The 18,056-nt window shown below is 50.2% G+C and overlaps 1 protein-coding gene across 1 annotated transcript in view; it reads right to left on the bottom strand.

The window, feature by feature from the left end:
* The window catches only part of ZC3H3 (zinc finger CCCH-type containing 3), a 330,785-nt gene that overhangs the window by 45,369 nt on the left and 267,360 nt on the right, over nt 1-18,056 (bottom strand). The window contains exon 9 of the mRNA XM_024218536.3: nt 1,891-2,075. Coding sequence (XP_024074304.3) covers nt 1,891-2,075 — 185 coding nt within the window. The remainder of the gene's footprint in view (nt 1-1,890; nt 2,076-18,056) is intronic.

The raw sequence follows: 18,056 nt of genomic DNA on the forward strand, positions 1-18,056 counted from the left end.
CCCCTGCTCCTATGGCAGGGGATGGGGTGCTGCCTGTCACTCCACAGCCCCACTTGTAGACTACGGAGATAGCTGATGAGCTCCAGCAGGGACACAGCAACTCGTTCCCACTCCAGATCAGAGAGGTCAAGCTGCTCTTCTTTTGGCAAGTTCTTTCATCCAGGCCCAGGCTGTGGGGGATGCTGTCATTTTTTATTTGTTTTACATGGAGTGAATTAAGTGCATTTGAAACCAGGGGACTACAAGCACCGGACAGAGCCAGACGGCGCATGGCTCCAGCCCATACAGCCCTGCAGCTGCATTTCAGCCCTGGCCTACAATAACCCGCTGGAATGCACCGGAGCGGGGCCTGCCAACGCTGCCAAGCCTGGACAGCTCTGTGATGGGACCAACGTGTCCGAGGGACAGGGAACAGGCCGTGGAGCTCGTTTTCAAAGGTGGCAGTGGGTTTGGTCTGACAGCGTGAGATTTCCCACAGGGAGAGAAGAGGCCTCCAAACACTGGTGCAAAGGAGCCCAGATGTGAGAATGCACCAGCGCTAGATTCAGAGGGCACAGCTGTCCTGCTGCTCCCAAGCCAGGGGATCTTGCTTGACAGGGGGGAGATGCCGTCAGCACCGAGTTGGCGTTTGACACCTTCACAGCAGGAGCAGGGATTTCTGGACACCCACGTGCATCGGACACACTGGCGACAAGAGGAAAGTGAAGCTGAGCTGGTCACCCTGCCCCGTCAGGAAGAAGTGGGCTGCAATGGGTGTGTGGTAAAAGGGGTGGCATGGGGGGTGCATTGGGTTAACACACAGAACTTCCACTTCAGCACAAACTTGGCCTGGGTCCTAAACCAGGGACAGTTTTGAACTTCAGGAGCCCAGAGACTCTGATGCACATGAAGAAAATACTGGACAGCTGGGCCGGACTCGCCATCTCTGCTCAGGGCCGGAACATCTCTAGAGCCCCGTCCAGGCGAAGACGCCAATGTGCCCAAACTGCAGAATATAAAACTACACAGACACACAGGGAGCACTTCACCCATCGATGAAACAAAGCCCCACTCCAGGGAAGAAGCCAGTAACAACTCAACAGCTCACAGAGGTTCTACATATTGACGACAGGAGAGCAAAGAATACAACCTCCACCTGGAACTCCAAGAGTACAGGTGGACAGAAAACAACTCCAAGAGTACAGGTGGACAGAAAACAATTAGCCAGGACATCAGAGCGAATACTCCTGAACCCTGGTCAGAAATGCCAGAGGTGTTTCCTAACTACAGGTGGCGGGGGGCCAGTTTTACATCTCTCCTGAAAGACAGTAAGTCTAGCAGCACAATGCCTGTTAGGGTCAGTGCTAACTCAGAGAGAAGAGTGACCCCTACTAATCAGTAGCTGTTTCTTGGCTGTCTCCCGCCCAAGCACTGACTCGACTTGGCTGATAGGATCTGTTGAGGTTGCCAAAGCAGCAGCCCCAATCTGTTACGCACCTTGTATAAGGCACTTTCAGCATGGTTAGACATACAATCACTAGCCCAGCAACAAAACCAAAGCTTTTTCTTATCAGCCCTGCAGAGTTACAGAGCAAGTGGCAGTCTCTGAAGTCTTGTGGGACCTTTGACAAAATGGCTAGGGGTGTCCTGACGTAGTTTGGGCTGTTATGGTTGGAACTCAAAAGGCGCAGCTTGAATTTCAGGTACCAGAGCAAATTTGAATTGACGACACTCAGGAAATTGGTTTAGCCAAAAAACCCCAAAGAAATAGGATACAGCCAGATTCCTGAAATTGCAGGGTAAATGCATCACACCATGCGCAGATGAAGAGGAGTCCACATGGTGTTCCCAAATCACAGACTAAAGGGATTTACGCAAAAGAAAGAATAGGAGTGTTTTAACTCCGCTTACCTCACTGCCTCCTCTCCCAGCCTCTTCCACTTTGGTGATGACCTGCCCTGGTTGGAGTCACCTGTGGTACTAGGTTGTCTGAGGTGATGCTTTCTCTGGGGATGCTGGAGTTTGCACTGGGCGCCCTTTGGACAGATGCCGGATTTGGAAAAGTCTGGGCACACCAGGGTGTGTTTCTTCTTGCACTGAAAAGGAAATTACACAAATCTGTGAAAAACTTCCTGGCACTGCAGCTACATACAGAGATGTGAACAAACATAATGCCACTACTCGCTCTGCAAAATATCTGCAAGGAATGTTAATTAACAGAGGCTGTTTCCTTCAGGTGGCACCAACAGATCACTAAAGAAAATGGAAAATGAGTTACCTGATGATTTCCTTTCTTCGGGCCAATACATAGGGCTATCCCTCTTTTCCTGCAAATCTGGTGGGCAGTTCAGACTTGTCCACTGGGTTCCAAATGCTTAGTCATTGAAATCCTTAACTTTATCTGTAGCGAATGGTAAACTCTTGACCGTAAAGCTTTCCCCAGGAAGAGGCTATTATAGAGGGACCCAAAGAAGTTAACTTGGGTGGGGTGAGCTGGGGAAGAGGTCAGTCCCAGAAAGGAAATTAGGAAATAAATTTTCCATTCTGGGATCGTGACCTCTCCTCTCAGGCGGACATCTGGGATTCAGTGAGCAGCGAGGAAAAGTGACCAGGGAAGGAGTGATCAGCAGGAAAGAATAAGCGTCCCCCTCCTTAAAATTCACCTAGTTTGGGATCGCTGCCTGGAGCGCCTTCCTGCCAAAGAAGGCTGCTGGCGAGGTTCTGATCTGTTATGGAGGGTCCTCACAGGGGGGGGGTGGTGTCAAAACTGCCTCGCCCTTCCCACACTGCTAAATGGCAGGGAAATCCAAGCTAGATGGAAGGTGGGTCTCAGGGTAGTCCGGAGGCGGGGCGGGGGGGGGACTCAAGATCTGGAAAAAAGGGTTCCAGAATAGCAATGGTCGAGAAGCATTGTGTAATGCAATCAGTGTCTGTAGCTACAGCGGCTTTAGAGATGCAGCACTTGATTCTTCTAGCTACGGACGTTTCAGGTGCTTTCAAGCCCAGGCATTTGGGGATGAAAGAAAACAAATAAAGACGATGAGTTACTGGACAGTTCTACGAGGGTGAATCTTAACAGTTCTTCTCACCTCTAGCACATACAACCCCTTTTCATTTGGGTGCTGAAGCTCTGGGGGAAACGAAGGTAGAGTGATTTACTGGAAGGCAGTGACGAGTTAACCTGCTGAGGGATTACTTGGGAATACGCATCTTGTCCTTGCAGGAAGGCTTCTAAGAGCAACTATTTCAGAGACTTCTGGCCAAGGCGACTGCGGCCCGGAAGCACGTTTTTATGGAGAGGAAAATACAGGGAATGGTTCAAAGGGATGGGCAGTGAGAGTTTGAGGCAATGTGGGTAGATCAAAGATCAGGAATACAGTCTGAAATGAGGGCCTGGATAGACATGCTGCTGTAGGAACCTTGATACCATCAGGAAATCGAGCAGGAAGTTGAACAAAGCTGGGTTTGTGGCCCCATTTAGAGCTGAGATGCTAAAAGTGGGGAGGGATCGCTCAGTGGTTTGAGCATTGGCCTGCTAAACCCCGGGTTGTGAGTTCAATCCTTGAGGGGGTCATTTAGGGATCTGGGGCAAAAATCTGTCTGGGGATTGGTTCTGCTTTGAGCAGGGGTTGGACTAGATGACCTCCTGAGGGCCCTTCCAACCCTGAGATTCTATGATGTTCTATGAAGTGGAAAGTCTCAGGCCAAATCTAGGCTGTTCAGAAGAGCTGGCACATCTCCATGGCAGATTTTCTGCAGCTCCTGAGGGGCTAGTCTCATTCTGGAGACAGAACTCCAGATATGAATCCTCTAGGGGTGTGGAGAGGGAGGTTTGGCTCACTCCTGCCCCAAATACGCTTTACAAGCAGGGATGCTAGTGGATAAGGTGGGCACTGCTGAGTAGTGGTGCTTTCTGTGCCATTCGAGGCAGAGATTCTGATGCAAGGGGCCTGGCTAAGCCCCATGGACAATGTGAACTATCTCCAGTATTTGCAGGAATAGAGACGCAGTCCATGTGTCTCATATAAGAATGGCCATACTGGGTCAGACCAATGGTCCATCTTGCCCAGTATCCTCCCTCTGACAGTGGCCAGTGCCAGAGCTTCGAGGGGAGCATACACAACAGGGTAATTTGGAGAGATCCAACTCCTGTCTTTCCCCGCTGGCAATCTGAGTTTTAGGGTCGCCCCGGAGCATGGAGTTACCTCCCTGACTATCTTGGCTAATAGCCATTGATGGATCTCTCCACCATGAGCTTAGCTAATTATTTTTGGAACGCAGTTACACTTTTGGCCATCACAACATCCCTTGGCAATGAGTTCCACAGGTTAATTGTGTGTTGTGTGAAAAAGTATTTCCTCTTGTTTGTATTAAATCTGCTGCTCTGGTGCCTGTTAATTTCATCAGGTGACTGGAGGTTACTTACTGTAACTGGAAGTTCTTTGAGATGTGTGGTCCCTATCTGTATTGCACACATGGGGTACACATGCGCATCATGTGCCCGAGTCTGGAGATTTTAAACAAGCAGCGTCCGTTGGCCCGCACATGCACAGTACATCTTGTGCTCCCGAGCAAGGGTATAAGAGGCAGTGCAGGTTCCTCTCAGTTCTTCTTACTGCAAATCCAGCCAGATCAAAGCAGAGGGGGTGGAGAGCAGGTAGAGGAGTACAGATAGGGACCACAGTAACCTCCATTTCTTCTTCAAGTGCTGGTCCCTAAGCGTGTTCCACATGTGGGTGATTGGCAAGCAGTACTCAGACTGGAAGTGGGTGCCAGGAGGCCGGCAGCTAAGATGCTTGCAGTTGCAGTTCCCACCACTGCATCCGCAGCAGAGACCTGGACCAGTGCATAGTGTCTAGAAAACATGTATGGAGCTCCAGGTGGCTGCGCTGCATACGTCCTGCAGCAGGACCTTGTGTAGGGAGTCTGTGCTCTTGTGGAGTGGGCTGTTATACTACCAGGAAGCAGGATGTGACCTAGCCTGTAGAACTCGATAATACAGCCTGAAACCCACTTATAAATCCTTTGAGAGGCGATAGCTTGGCCATGGGATCTATCTGCGATGAAGGGGAGCTTCTGATGGGTTTACCGGTAAAAGGCTGGTCCATGCCTGATGTCGAGGGAGTGAAGTCCCTTCTCTTTGGGAGAAGCGCGGGGATTGGGAAAAAAGACAAGTAACTAAATACACTGGTTAAGGGGGAATTCGGACACAACCTTGGGTAGAAATTTAGGGTGATGGCAAAGGGATACTTTTGTCTTTGTGAAATACTGCGAAAGGGAGGTCTGCTGTGATGGCTCCCAGCTCGCTGACCCTCCTAGCTGAAGTGATGGCCACTAGAAGTGCCACCTTTATGGATAGGTGGGATGTGGAACACGTCACTAAGGGATAAAACAGAGGCCTAGTAAGTTTTGACCGCACAAGATGAAGATCCCATAGTGGTGTGGATTTAATGACTGGCAGGAAGGCTTTGGTGAGGTCATTCATGAACTGAGTCATAGTTGAGTGGGTGAAGACAGAGTGCCTGTTTACTGGAGGGAGGAAGGCACGAGTGTCTATGAGGTGGACTCGTAACAAGCTGATTGAGAGACTGGACTTGTTTAGAGACAGGAGGTAGTCTAAAACAATCAGGATGCTTGGAGGGACTGGCTAAGGCTGACTGTGCTGTAGTCAGCATAGAAGTGTTTTCATTTAGCTGAACAACAGGTTCTGGTCAATTCTTTCCTACTCTGGGTAAGTATAGCCTGGACAGAGGAGAACAAGAGCAATCAACTTCCAATGCCCACCAAACACCAGGGCACGAGAGCTCCGACTGGGGTGTTTGACCCTGCCCTTGCCCCGCGTGAGGAGATCTGGGAAGGGGTGTATCCTGACTGGAGGGTGGGCTGACACCGACAGAAGCTCTGGGAACCAAAACTGCCTGGGCCAACAAGGAGCTTGAAGAATGACACTGGCCCTGTCACGACATGTCTTTCTCAGCACCTGTGGGAGCGGGGGGATGGGAGGAAAGGCATATCCAAAACCGCTTGTCCATGAGACTAGGAAAGTGCCGCCTTGGGAGTCGTGGTCTATGGCTCCCCTGGAATGTAGGGGGAGGTTTTTGTTCATTTGCGATGCAAAGGGGTCCCACAGAGATGTGCCCCACCGCGTGAAGATGTTGGTCAGAACGGAGTCATGGATTTCCCCACTCGTGGTCCGCTGAGAAATGGCGGCTGAGATCGCCTGCTAAGTACACCTCTACCTCGATATAACGCGACCCGATATCACACGAATTCGGATATAACGCGGTAAAGCAGTGCTCCAGGGGGGCGGGGCTGCGCACTCCGGTGGATCAAAGCAAGTTCAATATAACGCGGTTTCACCTATAACGCGGTAAGATTTTTTGGCTCCCGAGGACAGCGTTATATCGAGGTAGAGGTGTAATTGTGAACACCCACGCTGTATGCTGCCTGGATGGCAGTGATGTGCCCGATGCACCAGTTCAAAAGCCCGACTGCCTCCAGACAAAGGAGAACTCACTCCTCCCTGTTTGTTTGTGTAGACCACGGCAGTGATATTGTCTGACATCACTTGGATGTGAAGGGAGAAAAGGAGCGGGAGGAAGGCCTTGCATTCAAAGGAGATTGCCTGCAGCTCCAGGATGTTGATATGTAGCCTGCCTCCTGCATGATCCATGTGCCCTGCGCTGTATGACTGTTCAGATGGGTGCCCCACCCCAGAAGGGACACCTCCATTACCATGGTGGCACTGGGAGTGGAGTGGAGAAGGGAACTCCCACTTGTACCTTGTTGGGATTTGACCACCAAGCCAAGGAGACAATGATCCTGGTGGGAATGGTCACCTTGGAGTTGATGTGGTGTTTGTTGAGTGAGTAGACTGAATTGAGCCAGGCCTGCAGGTAACATAGATGAAGCCTGGCAAAGGGTCTCACATAAGTACATGCTGCCATCTGACCTAGAAGCGATAGGCACAGAGAGGGTAAGTCAGTTCATCAGCATGAAGAGATGGTTTCTTTAGCACATTCCTAGTTGTGCTTCATGTCATTAGGGCTACATTTTTACTTATGTGCATACAAAAACGCACAGGCATAATCTGTTCAATTATTGCAATTATACACACAGAGAAAATAACCTAGCATGGAAATGAATAATTAGACATCCAGCTGGTCATTTGCACATGCAGTTGCAATAACTATGTGAGCAAACCATGCAGACACAGTCACAAAGAAACCTCATATTCCAAAGCATGAACTACAGAGGCCCTAAGGCTGCAAACCTGATGGCTGCACATGACCATAATACTGTAGAGCAATGTAATGCAATTTTAATTTCAGCATTTGTACTGAGGATTTGCATGATTACAACTGATTATATACGGATAAACCATTAAAATAACCACTTTAAAAAGTATGTTACCTGTCCAAAATGGCTACAGATCATAAGAGGAAAAATATACCATTGTGAAAACCTGTCCTCCAGTACTGGCTTGGCCCTGTATCCAGACCTGAGTTCACCAACAATAACTTGCAGCTGACCCGACTAGGAGGAAAAGGGCAGTCATAGGGTCGTTCATTTGAGGACTTGGTGGGCTCAGCTTTGGGCGCACTTGGGGAGAAAAGAATGCATGTTCAAAAGCCCTGGCCAAGTGGAAAGGCTACAGTCCGCTGATGTTCACTGGTCTGACTACAGCTGTATCACATAGGACAAAAAACACCTTCTCCTATTGAGCCCAGGGACATTGCCCCTTCCCAAGCCCTGTGTCCCACAGTGATAATACTCCAGCATTTTACAGCATCTTTCACACAGGCTGTCCCCCTCAGTTTCCAGAGTTAAACAACAAACTGCAGCAGAGGGAGAGAGAAATTCGCAGGCCCCAGGGAGGCAGAAGAGAGCATTTCAGAGATTTCCAGAATAGGTGGCTGGGCGAGTCAGTCAGGTGGATGAACATCTTCCTAATTACATCTCTCCGTGCAAACGCCCCTCCCTTTGAGCGTCACTAGGGTGACCAGATGAGAGGAAGAAAATATCGGGACACATGGGGGGAGGGGGGCGAGGGTCGCCAACAGAGCAAAACAAAAAACAAAAAACCGAGTGCCGCGAAATATCGAGACAAATTGCGTCCCCACCAAACATCGGTCGGGACACGGGACAAATACCTAAATATCAGGACAGTCCCCATTTTATTGGGACGTCTGGTCACCCTAAGCGTAACTCTGTGCTAACACACTCACTCACTTCTTCAAAGAGTCAACAGAAAAGTTGGCCAGGGCTAATCGAAAAAGCCTTCTAATGCTGCCAACAGGAAAGCAAAGCGTGAACGTCTCCCTGAGCCATCCAAGCCTTGTTCATGCCCACCATGCGGAAACCCTGACTGTGTGTGGCCACTTAGACCCATCTGACGTTACGGTCCGCCTTTGGGTTCCAAACGTGTTTTATTACCTTCTCTTTTGCTGTCATTTCGAGTAGCCAGGTGCACTCAGGAGTCACAAACACACACTAAACAACAATACACACTAGCAACCTGAGCTAGATAATACACAACACAGCAGCATTTCAAATATCTTTACACAGCCTCTTCTCTTATAGCGAAGTCCTATATATCTCTTTATAGTGAAGTCATCCCCTTGCTCCCCCAGAACACCTTCTGTCCACACCATGGTTGACAACACATTAGCAACAACAGCAAAATATGATCTCACCTCTCATGGGGGCAGATCCATAGAGTAGCAAAAGGCTTCCCCACAACTAGGATTACAGTCTGCACATCGCACTCAATTGCACTCTGGCCCATTTCCCTTCTCCGTGAATGGAGCTGCATTTGAGCTCTCTCTAAGGAGGTCCTTCCATGTTAGCATGTGAACATGCCCCTCAGTAGGATATAACAAAGCTTCTGCCCTTTTTCTCCAAGAGACTTTGGGGTATTAGGCCGCACTGCTGACCACTGGAATTACTCAACAGTCCATTTGACAGGTACAAGCAGTGACAGATCAAGGGTGTCTCTCTTTGAAAGGGAAGAGGGGCTTTGTGTTTCTACAACCCAGCAGGGACTGCTGCAGTTGACAAGCAACCAAAGAGGTGGTCAACTAGAGGCAGAGGGTATTGTTAAACAGCAGGAGAGCTGGGGATCTGGGATGAAACAGACATCAGCTACAGTGGAGAGATGGCCAGAAATTAAAAACATGAAAACCAGGGGAACACCCTGCAGGAACAACATAAGGCAGAGCAGCAGCAGAACCACTTTACATGCCCAGACACTGTAAAAGCCACAGAAACGGCTCCAGCCATTTTTCACTCTATCTCAGAGTGATTCTCTGACAAAGGAAAAAATAACCCCGGTGGTTCATTTAAAGTGCAGCAGGCTCCCTCCAAAATGGAGAGCGGGGTTACACTGGTCCAAGATGCAGGACTTGCTGTACTCAAGGACTGGACCAGTGCGGGAAAAGTATCACTAGAGCAGTGAAACTCAGACCTCAGTGGTTCAGCAGCCACATCAGTGATCAACATTACCCAAAAGAGCCACAGTCGTGTGAATTCCGTGTTTCATTTACTAGAGTTCTATAGAATCACGGCAGGGGAAATATTCAGTTTTTATACACACATATATTATTCTCACAGCAAAATGACTAAGTATTGTTAATAACCTAGTAAAAGCCTCCTGATTGGTTAATAATTAAATCACACAGGGTTTTAATATCACGTGCTGCAAAGAGCTGCAGGAGGCACATTAAACTAGAGTCATTTGTGGCTCACAACCCTCAGTCTCACTGCACTCGAGAGCCCAATGCTGGGCTGACAGAGCAGTAAGATCCTATGCGCTGTCAGGGCTAGACACCAGGTGAAAGCTGGCAACAACACTAGTCATGGTATGAGGCAGGATGCTGGACATATAAAATCCACGCCCACCTTTGGAATTCACACAGAGACCATCCCTCGAAGAGGAACCTCCCATTCGCTTTCTAAAACATCTTCAATTCCAACATTTTAGCAGCTGCTACCTCCTGAACCCCTGGAGCTAGAAAGGAAAGGTTTAAAACCAGCTCGGAGTTGGAAGCCCAGCTTTCGAATGACCCGGGACGTTTCTTCCTAAAGGGTGCCGTTCCTGAGACTTTGGCTGCTGGAATTCGATGGAAAAGGCTAATATGAAAAGTGCTTTGGGAAGGCTGGGACACTACAGCCAACCGTGGATCAGTGAAAAGAAAGAAAGGGAAAGTCAATCCTTGTAATGCTTTAAAATAAAGTGAAGCAAAATTAGCCATGAACCTGCATCCCGGGAGAAATCTAAGCGATAAGTAAAGTAAGGCAAGGGGGTTACTAACCACTGGGGTCAGGAATGAAAAAATACAGAGCTATTTACTAAGAAGAGTAACCAACAGGCTCCCAAGCCTTTGCTCCAGTCTGTCTTGCTGAAGGTGGACTGTCTGTATGAATGGGATATTAGACACCGGGTAACGGGCTCCCTGGGTTCTGAATCCTGCTGTCCCTTCCTATCCATTACGCCCTGTTCATCAGCAGTCTCCTTGCAGTTCTGCAAAGCGGTTTAGTCTCTCTCTCGTCACGTACTTTGAACCACTCGGTCTGGGGGCAATGGCTTTTGCTTGATAGATCTCAGTGGAGGGTGCTGCCCAGCCACAAATTATATGGTTCTCATGGTCTATTGACTAGAGCAGGGGTCTGAAAACCAGGAACTCGTATTTCAATCCCAGCTCTGACAGCAGACTCCCTGTGTGGCCGTCGGCAAATCCCCTAGTCTCTCTGTGCCCCAGGTTCCCTGGCTTCAAAATGGGGGAGAAAAACCCTGCCTGTCCAGAAGTGTTGTGAGGATCCACCAGCTCGTTTTCACGCAGCGTCCTGAAATGCTGGAGCATCTGGGGCTGCCTGCAGATTTTGCTCTATTTCCTTGGAATCTAAAGTTTCACTAAAAAAGTCTCTCTCTCTTTTGGTTGCCAAAAGCCGCAGTGACATCAGCGACACCCTGTTAAAATGCTGAGCCTGCAGCCAAACCGACTGAAACAGCAGCACTGAGAGGGCATGAACTTCACGCAGATTGGAGCTGGGAAAAACCCCTTAGGCCTTAGCTCATCTAGTCCGTAGCCAGGGAACCAGGGCAGGATTGCTCCCTGCAGTGCATCCTCCAGGCTTGTACTAATTGTCCCAAGGTGGGGCTTCCTTTACTCCTGCTGGGAGACTTTCCCACCGTTTAATTCCTCCCATACCCCATTCATCTCATTAGGGTGTTCACTTGGAAGCCATTTAAATACCAGGGCTTGACCATATCAGTACCAGAAGTACCCAGGCACAGTGCTTATCCAGCAGGGCTGGATGGTCCACACTCTGACCTCCCATCCCCTGGAAAGGATGTTGCTAGGAATAAAGCTATGGATTATATTGAAGATGACACAGTTGGAAAATCAAGGTGAGCAGGGCTGGGTGCCTGAAGGACCAGGCCATACTCTGTAGCCGCTGGCAGTGCCCTTCAGCCAATGCTATAGAAGATAAATTCCTTTCCTCTGCAACACCTTTCAAGGTACGTCTACACTGCAGGCTTCTTTGGGGGGCACACTGAGTACATACACACATGGGCCGCCAGCACAGGTATGAAGAGCTCTGTGGCCAGTGAGACAGCTTAGGCAAGTAAAGATATGCCATAAGGGTGTGGGTAGGTACGTGAGTACACACCCACACCCTACACGGCTCTCTGCTCACCCTAACCTCCCGTCTACACTGCTATTTTTAGCAGTGTAGTGTCCTGCTCTGCAGCCTCTCTCCGCCAGAGCATCTCCTCCCTGCAGTGAAAGGCTCTGGCAGCAAGGAACTGCTGAAGCTTTTCCGCACTGTCCCCACCAGAGCCTTTCACTGACACACGTAACTCTACACCGGAGCGTGGACGCAGCTTGCTTTTCACTGCGGCGAGTTGCTACACATCCCTTGGTGCTGCTGCCCGTGGTGTGTGGTGTAAACAATCTCAGAAGAGGATTTTGAAGAGTTTTACAAAACTAACATTCAACCTCATAACATTACTAGGAGGTAAGTAAAATAAATGCTACACACAGGTCATTTTGCCCACCAGTGAAATGCAACCAGTTCTTGGGAGGAACACAGCCACTGTTTAAACATCCACATATCAGACTATGCCAGGAAGCGAAGAATATTGTATCAAAATGAAACTGCAGTGGCAATGGATGTCGAGCGAATGAGATTGCTGGAGTTGGCATTAGGCCGAACTCCGGGGCTAACATTCCTACTCCTACACAAAACACTGTAGGATCTTCAACCACGGCAAAGGTTCAGGACTTGGGTTTTACGTCTCAACCAAAAGAGAGAGAAAGGGAACTCTCAGGACCATCAAAACTGGGGCTAAGGAGTGAACACTTTTGACTCTGATGATAATGGGAAATTATTTCCTTTATTTTAATTCACATGTGGACATAGCATTTCCTGGCTGGTTGGCACGCTCTTACACAAGGGAATGCTCCAAAGTTTACTAGCAGAGAGCTCTCTCTAATCTTTACCATACGTTTGCTCTCCATATGTTTTGGGGACGATGCCGCCGTGAAAACCACGCTTTGCTTTCAAGCCAGTTGCGTTACTTGCCATTGGCCACTATCACATCTTTGCTCTGGGAGATCCGCATTCCGCCAACACGCAGACCTTGGTCTGGAATAGCTAGAGGGCATAAGAAAGCAAGACTTCTACTCCCCATCTCACCACCATAAAAGATGCAGTATGTTTTCCAAGAAGTGCATGTGGAGAGTTAGCCAGGAGATTCCTTTGGCTAAATTCCCATGTAGTGCTTTATACATATGATCTCGCTTGTCCATTCACTCTCTGTAGGATCACCACAGGGATTTTCACACCCAGAAACCATGTTATGCCATTACCATGAATAACGGCCTTTCAGCTCTTTTGCAGCAGGCGAAAAACACTGCGTCCGGCTGAGCTGAGATACATTTGCTCTCTCTTAAGTTTATACAGTGCATTCCATTCCCCAGGATCCCACACGGCTTCATAATAAACCGAGCAGAAACACATCACTGCCGCTCATCAGCCATTATTTGTTCCATTTAGTCAGTCAATTTCATATCCTGTTCAAATTGTTCAGTGTTTCCCCATTTATAAATATATTCATAAATGATTAGTTATAATCACTCGTATTCCCGTAGCACTGAGACTGCGGCCCCATTGTGCGGGGTGCTGTACAGACACACAATGCAGGACTGTCTCTACCTCAAAGCGTGTTCAGTCACAAAGACAAGGCAGTCCGAGGGTGGAAGATGAAACGGAAGCACGGACGAGTGACATGACTTATATAAGGCGTCACAGCTGGTTAGCAGCAGAGCTCAGAACAGACCCCAGGCCTCCAGTTCAGTATCCTACCCACTGGACCATGTGGTCACCCCAAATCAAAGTAGCAATCTGATGAACTTCATTATTTTTTTCAAAATTAAACCCTGCTGTACCCTCCCCCCCTTATTTGCCCATCTCTACCTATCACTGAAGGGCAGCCACCTCTGAGGTGGGATGTGGCGGCAAGCGTAGCAGCACAGAACAGTTTGGGAGGGAATGTGAAAAACGACAGGACCCAATTGAAATGGCAGCGTCAATGACCGAAGCTGGAATGTGGACGTGATAGCAGGGTTCAAACCCCCCAGTGCTTGTGAAGATTGCCATAGGATCTTTAAGGATGGGACCACATTCAATGTCTTGCCAGTACAGTGCCCCCTAGTGCTAGGCCAGGGCACTTGTTCAGTGGTGATGGAGGGAAGAGCACCACCTACTGAATTCCTTCCTGCCACACCTGGGTTCTCCTGGGCGGTCTCTTGGCTAAGTACGGACCGGGTCCAGTCTCTTGGAGGCGACGAGAGCTGGAAAGCTCAGAGCCCGACAGGGCAGATCAAAATCTGCATTAGCGTGTAGGTCATTTTAGCACGCTGCTCAATGGCTTAGGGGCCCGCTATCTGCTGGGAATCAAGAGCAATGAGCTCTTCTTAACAGCCTCTAAACGTGGACATTTCTTCCCCGCACGCCAGCGCACAGTTCAAAATCCCTCCAGGGGATGGCGCTCTGCGCTGGCGTATTCGCAAGGCTCTCACCCCTGCTCTTCTGCTTCCCACCTGCTAATGACACCTCATGTCTTTTGTCACCTACTGGGGTAACCCCAATGGAAGGTGACCTTTGTGGCCAAGGAACTGCCTATGTTTACTTTAGCAAGTTCAGTCCCCACTGCCCCAAATAACCCTCCACCTCTCCAGTTATAAATCTCGACGCTAATAACTGCATTAAGGTATGCTGATTGGCGCCTTTTCCACTATACGCTTCATAAAGAAAACAAACCGCTCGTCACTCATTCCAAGGTTGGGTCCCGGGCTCAGGTTTCTAATGATTTTTCCAAGCCATTCTTAGCTTGGCTGTGCTAGGCTATGACACCACACTTGGCCACCTTTCCACAGCACTGCAGACCTGCCCTGGCCCTCTGTCCGTGCACCTGTCAAACCGTTTAGCCTGGGACCACAGGGCAGGGAGAAGGCCAGGGAAGTGGGGCCGGTTCTGAAGTTCTGTGCACTCTGATCTGCAGAGCAAAGCCCTGCTCACTTTCCAGCTGAGGACGGTGGGGTATGGAGAAGCCCCTTTGGGAGGGGAAGAGCGATGTGAGATGTTCTGCTCTTGCCCGGGGTATTAAAGCCAGATAAAACGTAAGGATTGGGTTACAGTAAACCTGCTTGCTGCCCTGCACATGTCAGTTGAGGTGAAGGAGGAGGACTGGGTTGAGGATGGCAAGGGAGCAACCTCATTCCGTAGGTCATCCGATCCCTTCCACCTGTCAGTGCGACTAATTATACGCACAGCGGGATCCTGGCCAACTAGCAGGTTGTACCATAAAAAGAGAAGACGATCTGGTCATTCTCAGAAGAGTTACATGGAGATTCCAAAAAACCAGAGACCTCCCCAAAAAGTTGCTGGGAAGTGGGGGAAGAGACACAAATACAAAGAGGCTAAAACACCCACTCGGGTCTCGGAGGGAACGAGGATGCATCTAGTACCAATCCGGGGGGGCTCCGGCAGTATAATCACCAGGGACTGCATGTGGAGGTACGACCTGAACCAAAACCTTGCCTCTAAAGTAGGGGCGGGCAAACTTTTTGGCCTGAGGGCCAAATCTGGGTGGGGAAATTGCATGCAGGGCCATGAATGTAGGGCTGGGGCAGGGGGTTGGGGTACGGAAGGGAGTGCGGGATGTGTGGGAAGTGGCTCAGGGCAGGGGGTTGGGGTGCAGCAGGGGGCTCAGGGAAGGGAGTTGGGGTGTGGGCTGCAGGAGGGGCTTGGGGTGCAGGCTCCGGCCTGGCGCCGCTTACCTGGAGCGGTTCTGGGGTGGCAGCGACATGCACCGGGGCCAGGGCAGGCTCCCTGCCTACCTGCCCTGGCCCCGTGCCGCTCACGGAAGTGGTCGGCACTGCGTCCCTGCGGCCCCTGGGGAAGGGGGGGCAGAGAGCTCCGTGCGCTGCCCTCGCCTGTGGGTACCACCCCCAAAGTTCCCATTGGCCGCAGTTCCCCGTTCCTGGCCAATGGGAGGTGCGGGGGGCGGTGCCTGCAGGCGAGGGCAGTGCGCACAGCCCTCCGCCCCTGCCTCCTCCAGGGGCTGCAGGGACATGGTGTCAGCCGCTTAGGATGACCAGACAGCAAATGTGAAAAATTGGGACAGGGGGTGGAGGGTAATAGGTGCCTATATAAGAAAAAGACCCCAAAATCGGGACTGTCCCTATAAAATTGGGACATCTGGTCACCCTACGGCCGCTTCCGGGAGCAGTGCGGGGCCCGCAGCGCCACAGGGGTGGCAATTCCGCAGGCCGGATCCAAAGCCCTGATGGGCCGAATCCAGCCTGCGGGCCGTAGTTTGCCCACCCCTGCTCTAAAGACTTCCACAGGCTGGGAGGTATCAGCTCAGACCCAGCTCAAGTTGTAGGTTAGAATTTTCCCTGGTACATTTCATGTCCCAGTCTGCTGAGGCCAACTAGATACGGCTCCCTGTGGAGCTGGTCGGGAAGGTCATTGGTCAGCCACATGGGGCTCCCTCGCCCTTCGAGAGGGCGCCTTCTGCTTCTGTCGCATCCCCGGCCTGGGCCCACAGTGCGTCACAGCTGGGACTCTGCCTCCACACTGGAGACCAGTGAACTCTGGGCAAAATGCAAGGTCTTATTCACTATGCACAAAGCCTTAAATGGTCTAGAGCGCAGCTGCCTCAGAGACCGTCTGCTCCTTCCTCTGCCCTGCACCGGAGCATTGAAGCAAACCCTCCCAAGGAAGAACCTGGAGGGGGTGAGCTGCTCTTGATGGCCAGTTCTTATTTATCATGGGAACCCCCTTCTACCTGGAATTTGTTGAAGTTCACGACCTCTACACCAAATCCTCACATAGCCACTGGCTTAGTTTCCCCCATCACCTCTGGCCACATCCTTCTTGATTTGTCCATTTTAGACTCCTTGTGCCAATGGGGTGGGGGGTTTACACGTTATTAGCTCCTTATGTATGGGAATGACTGATGCCTTAATATAACCCATGTACAATGTGCCCAGAGGCAGTGGTGATGGTCGCCATACAAATGGCTGAAACAAATAAATACAATACTGATAAAATAGCTGACTTGACCCTGCCACTATGTACTCACAGTGTATCTGGCATTTGTAGTGGGCTCGGAACGCAGCTATGGCCCAGCATACGCGAGTGGGGAGGTGTCAGACAGAGATAAGGCAGCACGGTTTGTAATAGTTTTGGTTATTCCCTCCTCAAACCCCCCCAAAACCGGATCTGGCTGAAATACACAGTGCCCCCAGGTTCACGGGGTCCCAGCTGGTCTGTCCCCCAGGACTGAGATGTATTAGTCGTATTGATTTTGTGCACCCTGTGTTAAGCCGTGGGTTTCCCTGTGCATATTCCCCAAAAGGGGCCACAACAGAACCAGGTGTTTACAGACAGTGCGGATCTGAGCGCCCTGGCCAGCTGTCCTGCCCTTTAACAGCAGGGAGAGCGTGTGGGAAGCAGAACAAGGTATGTTTGGTTTCAGTGAGCGTTTGCGCCTCGCTTTAGTTTAAGCAGGGAATTTGGGGCCTCCCAGCTTCTCATTTCCCCATGGGCTACCCGCTCCCGGGACCCTCCCAGAACAGTGATTCCACCCACAGAAGCCAGGGGGAGCCTTCCCAGGTGCCTGACATGATTCCCCCACCTCTGCAATGTGGACTCTAGATTTGCTTTCCTTGTTGACTGTGGTATCACCAGCTTCTTCCCACCCTCTACAGCCCCTTCAGCTGCCCAACCCCACCCTCCTCCTCCCCCTATTTCCCTCTTCACCTCCCTCCAACTCAGTGTCCCGCTCCCTTCTCTTCCTCCCACAATCCTTTCCTTGCCCCAACTCCATAGTAAGATCTCTGGGGTAAATGTGTCTAAAACGTGTTACACAAACCATGGAGTACCAAGCCCTGATTACTAAGCCACTTTGCTCGTAGGTTATGCCCTGTTCCCCCATCCTGCATCTGTCTCTAGACCGTATGCTCTTTGGGTGAGGGATCACGTCGTCCTGTATGTTTGCACAATGCGCCTGGCACAATAGGACCCCAATCCTGAGTGGAGACACTGAGTGCTACCATAATAAAAGTTCCCTGTGTCTTTAAATCGAAAACTGGGTGCCTCAAGTGCTTTTAAAAGCCACACCAAACATCCCCGAAGCTTTTCTGAGCTGTTACAGGTAGAACCATCTCCAAGTTACAGGATTAACTGGCTGGATTGATGTCAGGCTGTTTTAATGTACCTCTTACCCACAACTTCCTAGCGCTAAGTGGCTGTTGGGAAGCTATCATTGGAGGTGGAGGGGCTGCTTTCTGAAGTCGTTCTGAATTGACAGCAAGTAAATAGCTTTTTTCATGGCTTTTTTATAATTGGGTGCAGATGGAAGCAGCCTTAAAAATTCCAGCTCCCTGTCGTTAAAACCTGGAAGAGAATACATCTGAACATCGTACAGTCTGTGGAATAATAATGGAGAAATTTATCCAACACATGGAGCATTGTTTGTGCCTTTTCATCTTCAGCTGCGA

This window comes from Terrapene carolina, unplaced genomic scaffold, assembly GCF_002925995.2.
Source record: "Terrapene carolina triunguis isolate 2854851 unplaced genomic scaffold, T_m_triunguis-2.0 Scaffold58, whole genome shotgun sequence".
Taxonomy (NCBI): domain Eukaryota; kingdom Metazoa; phylum Chordata; order Testudines; family Emydidae; genus Terrapene; species Terrapene triunguis.